Source organism: Mesocricetus auratus, unplaced genomic scaffold, assembly GCF_017639785.1.
Source record: "Mesocricetus auratus isolate SY011 unplaced genomic scaffold, BCM_Maur_2.0 Super-Scaffold_4256, whole genome shotgun sequence".
NCBI classification, from domain to species: domain Eukaryota; kingdom Metazoa; phylum Chordata; class Mammalia; order Rodentia; family Cricetidae; genus Mesocricetus; species Mesocricetus auratus.
In genome coordinates this window covers 71,122,006-71,136,917 of record NW_024429182.1, presented here as the reverse complement: position 1 = coordinate 71,136,917, position 14,912 = coordinate 71,122,006, and the positions used below count along the sequence as shown (strand labels likewise).

General features: G+C 45.7%; 1 protein-coding gene across 1 annotated transcript; it reads right to left on the bottom strand.

Annotated features, from left to right (window-relative positions):
* Nucleotides 1-10,509: 10,509 nt before the first annotated feature.
* Nucleotides 10,510-14,667, bottom strand: LOC101842915 (zinc finger protein 239-like). Its single transcript, XM_013116039.3, has one exon. It carries the CDS (start codon nucleotides 14,665-14,667, stop codon nucleotides 13,654-13,656), a length of 1,014 nt encoding a protein of 337 aa, XP_012971493.2. The 3' UTR covers nucleotides 10,510-13,653.
* Nucleotides 14,668-14,912: the final 245 nt, after the last annotated feature.

The window sequence follows — 14,912 nt, the reverse complement described above, 5'->3', positions numbered from 1 at the left end:
GGGCCAGAAAACTCATGCCTACAATGAGCCATGTCTGTCTCCTCTCTATCCAGAGGCAGTCCTTTGTCCCTCTGGAACAATACCCCATCCCTTTTCCTTGTTCTCTTCCCCTTCTCTCTCATCCTCTTTCTCCCATCTTTGTCTCTTATTCCCTGCCCTCTGTCCCTCTGGGACAAATAAATCTTTGTGCTGAGAACTTGGTCTTGGGGTGTCCCTTTAAGTATTCCCCTAGAAAAAGTCTGTCACATGACAATGACCTTCCAAAGAAAGTCTCCTAATGGGTCTAAGGTCTCCTTGACAGGCTGTCCTGAGAAAGCCCTTCCCCAAACCAGTTGGCTTTTTGAAGACCACTTCCTATAGGATGTGGCCAGGATCCTCTTCCACCTCTGTGGGGGTGGGCTGTATTGGGACTTGAGGTCCAGTCTCGGCACCTTACCTAATCCTGCAGGTTCCCTGGTGAGTTTGTCTTTTTCTCCAAAAGATTGTAGTGTGGTGTGGGGACAACAGACCTTGGCCAGAGACCCACTTCCCCATCAGCCTGGGAGTAGGCAGCTGTAAGACAATGTTTATTAAAAATATGTTTACTAAAAACAATACAGTGCCTGGGGCAATAAGTTCCTGAAAAGGGCTTCCCACGGGAATGCCGTGACCTCGACCTTTTCCAAAGACTAACTGCATCTTCTGACCCACTCACAGCTGCCTCTGGTGTCAGGGTATATAATAACCAGCCAGGGTAGGAATAAAGGAGAGCCTTCTTGAGGAGCCTTCTGGTCTCTGTGTCATCAATCCTGATACCCTCACCACATTCTCGGATACAGGCTGCGGCAGTGTGGAGGTCAGCCATTCTGGGAGTCAGAGAGCCTTTCAGAAGAAGTTTCCAAAAATACTGTCCAGGAGCTTTCTCATCTCATTTTTGGAGACTGGGATAAGCAGCAGTGCAAAGGGCTAGCATGGAGGAAATCTTTCTGGGGCCTCCATTTGTTAAGGGGGAGACAATTCTCAGTGCTCAGAGATAACCCAGCTCTTTAATTAGCACACAACTGTAGCCTCTCCCTATTGTTAAAGAGGCCCAGCCCAACCAGAAATATTTCTTAGCTCATATAAAATTAGGCATTGCCATAATTTTGTCTATGTGGCCATTGTCCATCCTAGGGTTATCTTTTTTTATCCCACCCAAGACTCTGGGAAAAATCTTTCCCATATCTAAGCAAGTTTACAGAAGCTGAAAGTGCAGGTTTCTAGTTATGGCAGTTTTATATCTGGCAGACATAACTGGCTATCTATACTCTTTTCCAGAAAAAGAAGGAACACATAGCAGGTTTAGAAAAGCAGGCATCAGTCATTTTCAGCACTGTTGTCTCAGATGGGAGGCGTTATTACTCTCTTTCCTTACTCTGATGCAACCAACCTAGCAAGTATTTCCTGATTCATCTTAGTTATGTTTGACTAATGTTAAAGCTTGCTGTTTCCCTTCTCTTTTTCACCATAACAGCTCGTCCTCCCTGTGCCACCACAGCCATACCTTCCTATAAGCCCTGGCACTAGTCTAGCCCAGGATTTTTAATCTTACCTCTAGATTACAGTTCTCTACATATGTGGCCTTTATTGTGGGTGGGGTTTGTTTTCTTAGTCTTACACTTACTTACACAGGTTATGAGGCATATGTGTTACCGTAGGACAATGCTTCCTGTTTTGTGGCAAGGGAGAGTAAGAAAATGTTACAATTGGGGCAGTACAATCCTCTAGTCAGGTCTTTACCCCTCCCACGAGGACCCCATCTACTTCTCTAGGGATTAAAGTAGTGGTCTTCAACTCCACTGTGTAACAGAATTGCCCAGGACCTTTACAAAATTGTGCTAGCCAATGTTGAGAGACTCACGCTGAAGACTCGGTCTTTGTCACTAACTTCCTAGACCCATCATTTGACTGCAGCTCTTTTCTGAGAAAGGGGTCCCAGGTGTTAATACACTAATGAACAAAGATCAAGACCCTAAACCAAGGTGTTCCTGGCTCTCAGCGAGTGAGCAGATGACAAATGCTAATGTCATTAAAACTGGGTGTCTCCACTAGGATCACTGTACTTGTAGTCAAAATAATGTGGTAAAAAGGTCTGGCAAAAAGTTGACCCTAAACGTGTGTGTGTGTGTGTGTGTGTGTGTGTGTGTGTGTGTGTGTGTGGTTATGCCAGTGTGTGTGGTTATGCCAGTGTGTGTGTGGCAATGGCAGTGGTGTGGGGAAAGCCTTGGTCATGGAAAACTTAGGACCATTGTAGGAAGGAGGTTGAGATTCTGAGGGGAGGATCCAACCAATGGGATAATGGTGTTCCAGGAAACAGAAGAAGGAGAGCTAACAGGGGCAGTGCAGTTGCTTGTTCCGTCCCACCCAATGTTTCTGTGGAGACAATGTGATATCTCACTAAACATTGTGGGGTAAGGCAATGGAATATGTTCAAAACATACTTTCTCCATGTGGTACCATGTGAGGTGTGAGATTCCACATTTACACGACCCCTGCAAGGTTTCCAAAGATTCAACCTAGCACAGGAGTCACCTCCAGCCTCCAGACAGGACCCAGCCCTTACCGGGCTAGGCTGGCAGCACTGGAGAGGGCCCCAGCCTACCAGGAGCCACCCTGAGGAACGCAAAAGGGTGTGTACTCTTGGTTTCAATGAAGAGAAGAATTTCAGGATGAGCCAGTATGTAGAGTTGGGGTTCATTAAAGGCTAATATGATACAGATTTAAGCACCAGAGAACACACTGGAGAGTTTGGTTGTGGGCTTCTTGGAGAGAGCTTAGTTGCTACACTAGTCAATATCTTCAAAGTATTCCTAAGGAATCTTTGCAGGGGCGGGCAGGAACGACACACTTAATGGGTCTACAGTCGATACAGTGAAACTCCAGATCATCAGAGTGCAGGAAGTTAGGTGCGGCGTCCGCTGCACAGCCTGTTTCCGAGAATGTGGCAAGGGTGTCGGGATTGACGACACAGAGACCAGAAGGCTCCTCAAGAAGGCTCCCCTCTATTCCTATTCTGGCTGGTTATAATATACCCTGACACCAGAGGTGGATGTGGGTGGGTCTGAAGATGCGGCTAGTCTTTGGAAAAGGTCGAGGACAGGGCGGTTCCTGTGGTCAAGCCCTTTTCAGGAACTTATTCCCCAGGCATTGTATTGTTTTTAGTAAACATGTTTTTAGTAAACATTGTTTCACAGCTGCCTGCTCCCAGGCTGATGGGGAAGTGGGTCTCTGCTCAAGGTCTGGTGTCCCCACAATTCCCCCTTTTTTATTTTCTAATGAGGCACTCCTGGCTTAGGTCAAGTAGGGTCACCCTCCCTTGGCCGTCTTTGGGGAACCTTGAACCCCTGTATTAGGTGGGAGGGGTCTTCCCCACAGGTCGTCTGTCAACGGAAGAACCTCATTTTTAAATCATCTGTAACCAACCTTCATGGCTATTGGGATTGCCATGGGCTAAGCTAAGCAATACTTGGTTACAGATTTCTTGCCTCTGGAACAAGGCACGTTTGAGCTCGGCATAAAGCCAGAATGTCTACCGCCACTGCCACCACTTCCAGGACCCCCATTGACATAGCGCCTCTCCATCACCGTACCCATCACCAGATCTGGGCCATAACATTCTACCAGCCTTCCTCTGTTACAAGGGTAACCCCCATGTGATTTACATTTACAATTTGATGGTCAAAACAGTGATAAAGTTTACAATCGTTCTAAGATCTGCTCAGGAAAGCATTTAGAAAGTGTACTTTCACAGATACACTAGGCACAATCATTGATGTTACACATGTAGCATTATAAAAAATATGAACAAGAGGCTTGCTGCACTATCCACAGAGCACCAATTTGTTCCTGTGGGGATGCAGTTTGTTGATTCAACGTCAGTAGCCTCAGCTGAATATGGGACTTGGGCCAAAGTCTCCTTTTTGTTGCATTAGGAAAAGTTGCATTTCTCCCGAAAAATACACTGGCATAAGCACGATTCCAGAAACAGGAACCACCAAGTCTGATATTTCAAGTGACCATGTCCTATTCAAATACTGAAAAGAGGCTTTTGCCACTCATCACAGTCCATACCAATGTCCAAATGCTTTAAATGGGTCCTTTTTCCCCCAAAGGGAAAAACTGGCAAAATGAATTCTGTTGTTTTAAGGTGTGTCAAGGGTAGACAGTTAGTCTTTACAGTTCTCTGTTGGCGTTGGGATGAAAACTCACGGGTCCGGGAGGTTGATGCAGCAGGTCTGTTGAGAAACTGGAAATCTCGAACGACTGTTTTCTTTCTTTCTCAGGCTGTAGATTCGATGCCATCAAGGGTCAGGAACACTGATTTAGGAGATCTCACTCAAACGGGCTTAGGTAGGCTCCCATGGTCTCAGGTCCAGTTTTTCTCTGCTCCATGCATCTCACCAAATGGTCTGACAGCTGCTGAAACTTTATTCTTTTCCTGCAAGAAAATACAAACATGCCCTTGACCCCAAATTAGGGTCTTCTCCACTGTCTAGTGCATGGATGTCTCCATTTGACCTGAGCAATAGTTGCTCAAGTTCCATCATGCCAGAATCTGTCTGAAGCAGATTGCTCACTGGCATTCACATTTTAAAATTTTTAAATGAGGAGTGTATTATTTGATGAGTCATGTGAGGACTGGGGACATTACTCCCCCTTTTTTATTTTCTAAATTTTGTTGGAACTGTTGGAACTGTATGGAAGCTGGACCATAACAGTAGAAGGATTTGTCTACCCTCCTTAGTTAACTATCTAGGTGAATTGTGATCACTATCTAGATTATTAGTAGATGCTCTTTAAAAAGGACATATCCATTAAGTATTTCCCAAAAACTTCTGAAAATCACTCAAAGATTGTAAACTATACTGTGTCCCAAATGACTTTTGAAAATTATTTGAAGTCTGTGAGCAGTCTTTCCCAATCTAACCTGTAGAGCTCTCACTAGCTGACAAGGCCTCATTTGCATCTTAACTTTTCTGTTAAGACTTAACAGACTGGCTGGATGTTCCTTTTGGCTATATCTAAAGCAATCTAGGTAGCTTTTTAACTATTTTTGAAGGGATTTAAGTATCTTTTTTTTTTTTTTTTTGGTTTTTACGAGACAGGGTTTCTCTGTATTGTTTTGGAGGCTATCGGTCCAGCCCGGCCTTGAACTCACAGAGATCCGCCTGCCTCTGACTCCCGAGTGCTGGGATTAAAGGCGTGCGCCACCGCCGCCATCACCACCCAGCTTAAGTATCCTTTTAATCATATAAGCAGTTCACACTCACACATTCACAATCACATTTCATATATACCGGTGTGGCCACACCATACATTCAGAACATACATGCATCTTTCAGTCATCCTTTTTCACTAGGTCATGATTCGTCTATTGAAATGAAACTTCCTTAATTGAAATCTATGTAAAAGAACAACTCCAGCCAATCCTTGAACTAAAAGGGTTAAAAAGTCCTGTATGTTCTTCATCATTCCTCCATTTGAGCTACAGTCATGGGGTGCAGCCGTATCTACTCCTTGTAACTCTGTAGGTGGAGAGGTCAGGCTTTTGGCCAAAAGTTTTTAGAGATGACTCACAAAATTGACCTTAAATGCAAACAAAAATTTCCATTCCATATACCTTTATCTTTTTCTTTTTCTTTTTTTTTACTTAATACCAGTACCTCTTTACTGTTACCAATTTTTTTGATTCACCCTTTTTTTTTCCCTCGAGACAGAGTTTCTCTGTATTGTTTGGAGGCTGTCCTGGAACTTGCTCTGTAGACCTTGCTCTGGCCTTGAACTCAAGAGATCTGCCTGTTTGTGTCTCCAGTATGTTGGGATTAAAGGCGTGCTGGGATGGATTAAAGGCGTGCTGGGATGGATTAAAGGCGTGCTGGGACTGATTAAAGGCGGGCTGGGACTGATTAAAGGCGGGCTGGGACTGATTAAAGGCGGGCTGGGACTGATTAAAGGCGGGCTGGGACTGATTAAAGGCGGGCTGGGACTGATTAAAGGCGGGCTGGGACTGATTAAAGGCGGGCTGGGATTGATTAAAGGCGGGCTGGGATTGATTAAAGGCGGGCTGGGATTAAAGGCCACGGAACACCTGCCTGTTCACCAATTTTCAATCCATCCTCCAACCCAGGACGTTCCCTCAGGCAAAAAGCCTGAAGATTTACACAATCCACCCTCCAACTGAGGGCGATCTCTCAGGGTCCCCTTACTTTCCTGACCTTTGTCAGGCGAAGGCCTGGAGATTTAATCCGGTACCTCTAGCTTGGTACCCCTTTTTAACACATCCGCATAGCCTTACTGGCCAGCCTTTTAGATCTCTCAGTTCCCTTTTACTTTCCTGACCTCAGTGGATCAGGCGAAAGACTGGAGATTTTTTTATTTTATTTATTTTACCTTTTTTTTTTTTTTGAGACTGGGTTTCTCTCTATCCTTTTGGAGGCTGGCCTGGAACTCGCTCTATAGACCAGGATGGCCTCATTCCTTCCTACCTCTGCCTCCTGAGTGTTGGGATTAAAGGCTTGTGCCACCAACACCCGGCTCTCTGAAAATCATTGTGAACATCCTCCCAATCTGGGACATTTAAGCCTCCCCCAGTAATAAACCATGGACTCGCATGCTCAATCCATTTTAGAAAGCCTTTCATGGTTGTAGTCCCCTGTTCAAGTAACTTTTTTACGTGATACTGTAATTTAAACTTCCAGGGACTATTTCCCATCGTTTCTTTTCCTATTTTCCCCCATCCGTCCCTGGCTGGCAAAAGGGACGACCCTGTCCACTTACCTCGCTTTCACATCTCGGTGGGACCTCCAATTGCTGAGTTTGATGCGCAGCCTGTGTCCGAGAATGTGGCAAGGGTGTCGGGATTGATGACACAGAGACCAGAAGGCTCCTCAAGAAGGTTCTCCTCTACTTCTATTCTGGCTGGTTATTATATACCCTGACACCAGAGGTGGATGTGGGTGGGTCTGAGGATTCGGTTAGTCTTTGGAAAAGGTCGAGGACAGGACGGTTCCTGTGGGCAAGCCCTTTTCAGGAACGTATTCCCCAGGCATTGTATTGTTTTTAGTAAACATGTTTTTAGTAAACATTGTCTCACAGCTGCCTACTCCCAGGCTGATGGGGAAGTGGGTCTCTGCTCAAGGTCTGGTGTCCCCACAGTTAGGTGGTCTCCACCATAAACAAAGTTTCCCAGAAAATGTTAGGGAGAGAAGTGAGGCCCTACCACGGTCAAATACATTCAGGCCTTAAGCCTGGCTCATTGCTTTTTGAACATTATTCATATATAATCATATATAATATATAATACAGATAAGGGATTTTATCTCTAAGCAACCTTCACAGTAAATGTGCTGGAATCCTTGCTTCAAGCGGGGAGAGGCTTCAGCCAGACTTCTGGGGGTGAGGGTTCCTTTCTGGGGGTGAGGGTTCCTTTCTGGGGGTGAGGGTTCCTTCCCATCCCATGTTTCACACATCACTTACTTGCCTTTCTCTTCTGCCTATACTCAAACTCTGACCCTGGCTCTAATGCAGTGTTGTTAACAAAAGCGTGCGGCTTTCATAGGCTGTACTTTGCTTATTTTTCTCCAGTGCTGGGAATTGTACATATTAGATAAGTTCTCTACCACTAAATATATCCCTAGCACTTGGTTTTCTGAGATACTCTAATGAGATAGCCTAGGCTAGCCCTTCCTCCACTTCTGAATCGGAATATCGTGGAATCCAGTGGGCTGTCCAGGTTTAGTCCTCCCATCATGTGTCTTGGCTCTCAGGACTGAACATGCTGTCATCTTAAAGCAGAACAGTTGTGGTCACTCACTCACAAGAACCCCTCAGATGGACCTATTAACACTTCTTCATGGAGAGAGAGGGGCCTTCATGACCCTCTTCCCTGAAGTTAGACCAGAGCTAACAAACCCTCAGGCTCTTCCACAGCGTAGCTGGCTGTAAATTGCACAAGTGTCTGGTTTACAGGTGTGCACCACCATTCTCAGCAGTTGGATGATTTTTAAAAAACAAATTGCATTAAATATTATCTTCCTTGACTGCAGAGTGTTTTGGGATCCCCATAAATTTTGTACTAAAGACCACTGCCTCTTTTCTGGCTTTTCCAGATCTCTTTGGCTTTAGGACTCTGTCCTACTCCATCTAGAGAGATCCCCAATAAAGTTTGAGCTTTGCCAGACCTTCAATAACTCTGGGTAGTAGGTCACATCCTTCTCCAGAATGGAGTATTCTGTGCAGAACCATCTTGGAGAACCATTAGTTTCTTGGGTTATTTACCAGAGTGTGAGCCAGTCAAATGCAGTTGCACCCCGGAAAGTCCTACTTGCCACCTGCATCTCGGATGACTCCAGAGAAACTGCAGCACTAAGGAGTTCCTTAGACGATTTCCTGGCAGCTACACTATAGAGAAGCCTGAGGGCAGGGAGCTCCCCTAGTCGGTTAGCTCTGGTCTAACTTCAGGGAAGAGGGTCATGAAGGCCCCTCTTTCTCCATGAGGAGAAAACAGAGCCAAAAGGCTAAAACTGAAACCAGAGCCAATGCTGCTCCTGACCAACTAAGCCAACAAACTTAGGAGCAGAACCTTTCCTGAGACGTTCCCTGGGGGGAGGAGGCTGAGCAGAAAAATCAGAAGAAACAGTTACATCTGCTGGGAACTCCCTTAGGAGGGAGCAGAAAAAGTAACTTTTCACTGGAGCAGGAGGAGATTGCTACTTTTCTGCAGGGGCTTCCCCTTTAGCAGACTGAAGCAAAAGAAGTAACATCTTCAGATGGAGCTGAGCAGAGCAGAAGCAGCAGATGGCTATGCTAGGACATTCCCTTAGAGGAACCAAGCAGAGCTCAGGACTGTTACCTCCTGGGGGAAGACCATCCCCCACTGCACCCCAGCATCAGGTATAGCCTGACTTCCTGACACGTCAGGATACCTTTCCCTTCAGAGCTGTCTTTTTCTTGGGTGCCATGAGATTGTAATGTTAAGACCAAACACACAATTCCAGGATGCTGATGCCAGCAGGAGGTATATTGTGAGTGATAATGAGACTGTTCCCTGACTCAAGGATGGAGCAGGAATGTGGTCTTAAGATAGCATCTGCCTATGTCATGTGAGTGTCAGCATTGTTCTGAGTGCAAATTTTATATTACGTCCTCTACCTTAAGGTTGTGTAATAAACATTCTGAAAAATAAACTTGGGGCTACAGTATTCACAGGCAGTCCTCCAAAATCTATCTGCTGTTTGTCTCTGTCTTTTTTTAAATCCCCACTCCCTGCTCAGGAACTATTTCTGACTGTGCTGGCATCTCTTTGCAGGTCCAGAGCTGTCAAGCTCCAGGTATCACCTAACTTTCCAATGAGTCAGGCCTCACTTCCCAACAAGTCAGGATATCTTTCCCTCCAGAGCTGTAACACTGGCTTGCAAGCCTCAGGAGGAAGAAGTGGCCGAATAGGGGAACAGACCTTGGTATCCAACTTTAAGAATGTAATCTAACAGTTTTTAGCAAGGCAGAGGGAATGCAGGAAGGGTAAGGCCTGCCAGAGCCATGCTTGCTATACTCAGGCCAGCTAGAGCCCCTGCAATAGCACTCCTCCATAGTCCCTGCTTCAAGTTCCTGCCCTGACTTCCTTTGATGATGGACCTGAGAACTGTCAGCTGGAATAGACACTTAACTTCCCAAATTGTTTTTGACCATGGTGTTTTGCCACAGAATGGAAATCATAACTAAGGTAGAAATTGGTACTGGGCCATGGGATATTGCTGTGACAGATGTGACTTAGGGTACTACGCTGTGATAGAACACCATGACCAAAGCAACTTGGGAAAAACCGGTTTATTTGGTTTATGTGTCCACATCACTGGAGAAAGCACAGAGCTCAAGTAGACCAGGAACCTAGAGGCAGGAGCTGATGCAGAAGACGTAACGGGGTGCTGCTTCCTGACTGGCTCCTCGTGATTTGCTCAGACTGCTTTCTTATAGAAGCAAGAAACACCAGCCCAGAGGTGCTGCTATCCACAATGGACTGGGTCCTCTTATATCAATCATTAATTAAGAGAATGCCCTACAGGCTTGCCTACAGCCTGATCTCATGGGGGCATTTTCTCATTTGGGGTTCCCTCCTCTTGGAGGGAGGGAGCAGAGAGCTCTGAATTTCATGAATTATCACCCATGCTGGGGTGAACTTTTGGTGATCCTGTACATAACCCTTTACTCATATTCCTGTAGCTCCAAATAAATTCATTGTTTCAAATCTGATGTTGTTGATATATTTACTTAGGTCTGTTGTTCGTTTCCTATCTAGGACAAATAGACACTGCATGTCTCCCCAGGAAGAATGTCACACAACACTATTATATTGGCCCTTCCTTCACTTCCAACCTTGTTCATTGTTACCCCAAAGTAACAAGGGTGGAGAGAAGGTGCTGAACAAGACTATCTTTATATAATGCTGTCTAGACTCATACTTCTGGCAAACAGAAAGCTTTGGGGGCTGAGATGTTTATTTCACCTATTATTTTATTCTCAGAACTTATCACAGTATGCTTATAAATGAATGAGTAATCCATTACTAATCATTAAGGTCACCTTTTAATACAGTGGCAATTTTTGGTATATAATGTCTTTAAACAGTTCCAAACCACCAGACTATTTGAGTTTGTAGATTTATTTTTTTACTTTAGAGATTGAAACTAGGATATGCAAGGTAAGCACTGTGAATGAGCTATTGTCTCACCCTTTTCCCCTTCTACTGCCCCCCTTTTTAGATAGGGTTCTCGTGGAATAGAATATTTGTTTAACTATGTAAAGACATGTGGCAGAATAATTGTTTAACCATGTAAAGGTGTGTTGTGTTTGTTTATGCTGTATTTGTTTAATGATGTAAAGATGTGTTGCTGTTTTACCTTACTTGCCTAAGGTACCTGGTTAATTTAATAAAAAATTGAATGGCCAATAGCTAGGCAGAGGAGGAATAAGTGGGGCTGGTTGGCAGAGAGAAAAGGGGAGTCAGCCAGTCAGGGGCTAGACAGCCAGCCTGCCAGGGAAGAAGCAGGAAAGCACGATGAACAGTATGTAGAGGAGGTAAATGAGCCTCACTCAGGGCAGCACATAGATGAATAGAAATGGGTTAATTTAAGTTAAAGAAAAAAAAGTTAGTTAGAAATAAGTCTAAGCTAAGGTTCAGCATTCATAATTAACAGTAAGTCTCAGTGATTTGGGGTCTAGTGGTCCAAGAAAGACGGCTACATTGGACATGACCAGAAAAGGAGCCTGGGGCTCTCTGATGACAGGGTTTCTGAGCTGTGCATATTGGGATTCAGGAGGAGGAGGACAGGTCAGCCGCTGAGCAGTGTTCAGGGAGGGGAAGGAAGTAGTAGGATGCAGATACAAATGGGTAAAGGGGACATTTTGGCTTTAGTCTGTGAAGGGTCCTTCTCATTCATGGTAGTGTTTGAGTATTATTCCCTGTGGCTTCTGTAGGGCTGATCAGTAAGAAAAAGTCCTAATGTTGAGCCAGAAATATAATAAGAATGATGGGACAGCCACTACCAAAGAAATCATTGCTCTATTAGGATCTTATGCTGGGCTGGCAGTTAAGAATGCCTACCATTCTTGCAAGGGACTTGAGTTTGGTTCCCAGCATCAGCATATTAATGCTTATAACTCCAGTTCCAAGGAATCCAGTCCCCTCTGGCCACGAGACACCTGCATGCATGTGGTACACACAAACTTACCTCAGCATAGACATATAAAAATTAACTCTAAAAAGAAAAAAGGTCAAACATTGATGGATTAATCTTCTTTATACAAACAGAAAAACCAGAAATCTAAATTTGAATGTGCAGTTTGATTGAAGTTTTGTATCAATTGTAACATAAACAGACACAGTCAGACAACTGGCATTTCTGGCCTACAAGCTGGTCACATACTTGGATAATATCTCTCCTGCTTCTGAAATCTGCTTCTATGTTTGGTCAGGGAAGTTTTTTTTTTTTTCTTTTCTGCAGTAAAGAGAGTAGGTTCGGGGATTACCTGCTGTAATGTGAGAAGGTAGCTTTTAGCTCCCCTAAGAAATTTTGCTTCCATGCTCTCACCTGTGCCATATGCTTCACACACGCAGAGGTATGGGTAGAACATTTACATTCTCTCATTGTAACAGAGCCAAAGACATGTAAGAAGTGTAAACAGAACCCAAACATAACTATTTATTGAGTGCCAACTATGTATGTGCTATGCTCAGGTATTCAACTCAAACCTTCAGTTGTGTTTTTTTGAAGTACTGTTGATGGGAATACATCAAGAATCATTTCTTTAATTACTTACTCCTGCTTGGAGTAAGTTTCTCCTACCCAGCTTGAGGAGGCAAAGCTGTTCACTAGACGTCACCTTGGTCATGCTTTTCAGATTTGCTCCAGGTGACACCCCTTCTCCAATGCCTGTATCTGTTATTACTGGCCCACTGCCTTTATGGGACAATAGTATACTGCAGGAGTGTCTAGTTCATTTCTGTAATCTTAGAAGCTGACCCATGAGCTGCCATGATGCTTTCTGAATGATACAACCAACAGGACTCCAGATTCAGAACTGAGGCTTACTGAGCCATTCCCCTAACCAGGTACTTCATGAAGGTAGGTATATTCATGGAGTCTTCACAGCCTGGTGAGGTATACTGCATGTTTCACAGATGAAGCAACGGAGACCCAGAAGAGGTAAAGGGTCACAAAGCTAGGAGGAGACGAGCCTGGACTCCTAGAAACTGAGGCCGGGCAACTTGACATTCTTCCTCTTCAGCCTCTCACTCTATATAGGCAGTTCCAGATGCCACAAGTTAAATAAATGGCAGCAAAACTGGAAGGCAGGGAACAGGAGTTTGCAGTTAAGGATGGAAGGATTGTCACAAAGGGCTTATTAGGTCTTTGAAACAGAAAACTCCATCCTCAACCTTAAAAAGCTTAGTCCATGCCTCTCAGGGCACCAGGCAGCCCCTGCTTGGACTGTGCTCTGACTAAAGACTGTGGTGCTTTGGGAAACCTCCCAGCTCTCAGATACACTGATTTTAGCAGTAGAAAGATATTTGGGTGGGCAACCTGCCTCTATGTCAGACAAAAAGGCCACAATCTCCAAAGTCCAGAAGTCTTCACTATTCCTTCACTGAGGGGGGGTGAGGAAGTGTTTGTGGGGGGGGGGCAGGGGAATTTTTTGAGGGAAGGAATTGAGGACTAGGAAAGGGCCAGATGACAAATCTTGGGCCTTTGCCCATGCCTAGAAATACCATAAAACATCCTGCACTCAGTCTGTTTCTTTGCTTTCACCTCATTCCCCACCATCCTAGAGTGAACAGTAAAGACCGTTATTAAGTGGTGAGAGTGTACTGACTGGGATCCTACACCCAGATCTTATGTAACAACCACAAATTCAAATTCCTTGGTCCTTTCTCTAGAACAAAGCCTTCTTGTATGATCCCCTGTGGTTCACCTTCATCCTCTTGCTACTGTACTCCTCAACAGGAGTAAGGTATCTTTGGCCTGTGTGGATATGCTGGTGTTGTCCACAAAATACTACCGGCAACCAGGAAACTTGCAGGGCTTTTTGCCCATGTGTGAACATTAATGGAGCTGTGGTATAAGATTTTGCCACATTCGGTCATTTGCTCAAGTGGATGCGCTGGTGTTCAATGAACATGGTGTTCTCAGCAAAGCCACGTCCACATTCAAGACACCTGAAAGGTGGTTCTCCATTGTGCGTGCGCTGGTGCCTGAGGCAGTTTGAGCTGTTGGTGAAGTTCTTACCACACTCACAGCAATTGTAGGGCTTCTCACCTGTGTGTGAACGCTGGTGTTCCAGCAGATAGGAACTGCGCCCAAAGCTGTCTCCACACCAGGCGCAGAAGTAGGGTTTCTCACCTGTGTGACAGCGCTGGTGCTGTAAAAGATTAGAGCTCAGGCTGAAACTCTTGCCACAGAGTCCGCAGCGGTAGGGTTTCTCGCCGGTGTGAGTACGCTGGTGCTGGATCAGGTTGGAGCTGACCCTGAAAGTCTTACCACACTCGGCACAAGCATAGGGCTTCTCCCCAGTGTGCACCCGCACGTGTTTTGCTAGGTCTGCGCTGCGGCCGAAAGCCTCTCCGCACTCCAAACACTTATGAGGTCTGAAACCTGAGTGAGAACGCCGGTGTTTGGTGAGATTAGAGCTGAGGCTGAAGCGACGGCCACATTCTGGGCAGGGGTAAGGCTTCTCACCGCTGTGCACCCTGTAGTGCTTAACCAGATCTGAGCCACGCCGGAAGCTTTTGTCACACTCTGGACAGCTGTAAGGCCGGTCACACCCATGGCTGCTTTGATGGTGAATGAGGTCAGAGAGGCTGGCTACAGCCAGCCCACAATTCCGACACCTGAAAGCTTTGTGAACTGCAGGGTCATTGGTCTTGGCAAAGGTTTCTTCCCCAGGGCCGCAGCCTGACCTACATAGGTACTGCTGGCCCAGCAACTTTTCCCCGGCGGCTGGTTGCTCCGGCAGCGCCGGGAGAGGGCGCTCATGCCACTCAGCCTCGCGACCGAGGGGCGACTTGAGGGCTCCCGGGAATTTCGATGTCCGGTTCCCCAGCAGCTTCGCCCCATCTGGATTCTCCCTAGCAGCTTCTGGCGCCGCAAGTTCCATTGCGGGCGAAGAGCGCTCGCCATCCGCTTAGCTCGTCAGCATTGGGGGTTTGGAGGCCACCACCGGAAACGGAAAGGTTTACAAGCCCGAGCTGCTCTAGGAAGCAGCAGCGAACTTTCTCGGTAGGTTTAACTCTCTCATTCGCTTAACGAGAGCTTGGCGTTCTATTGAGCTGATCATTCTGACTTCGGGACCCTAGACCACCACGCTTGGGGGATGTCAATAAAACCTGAATGAGGAAAGGC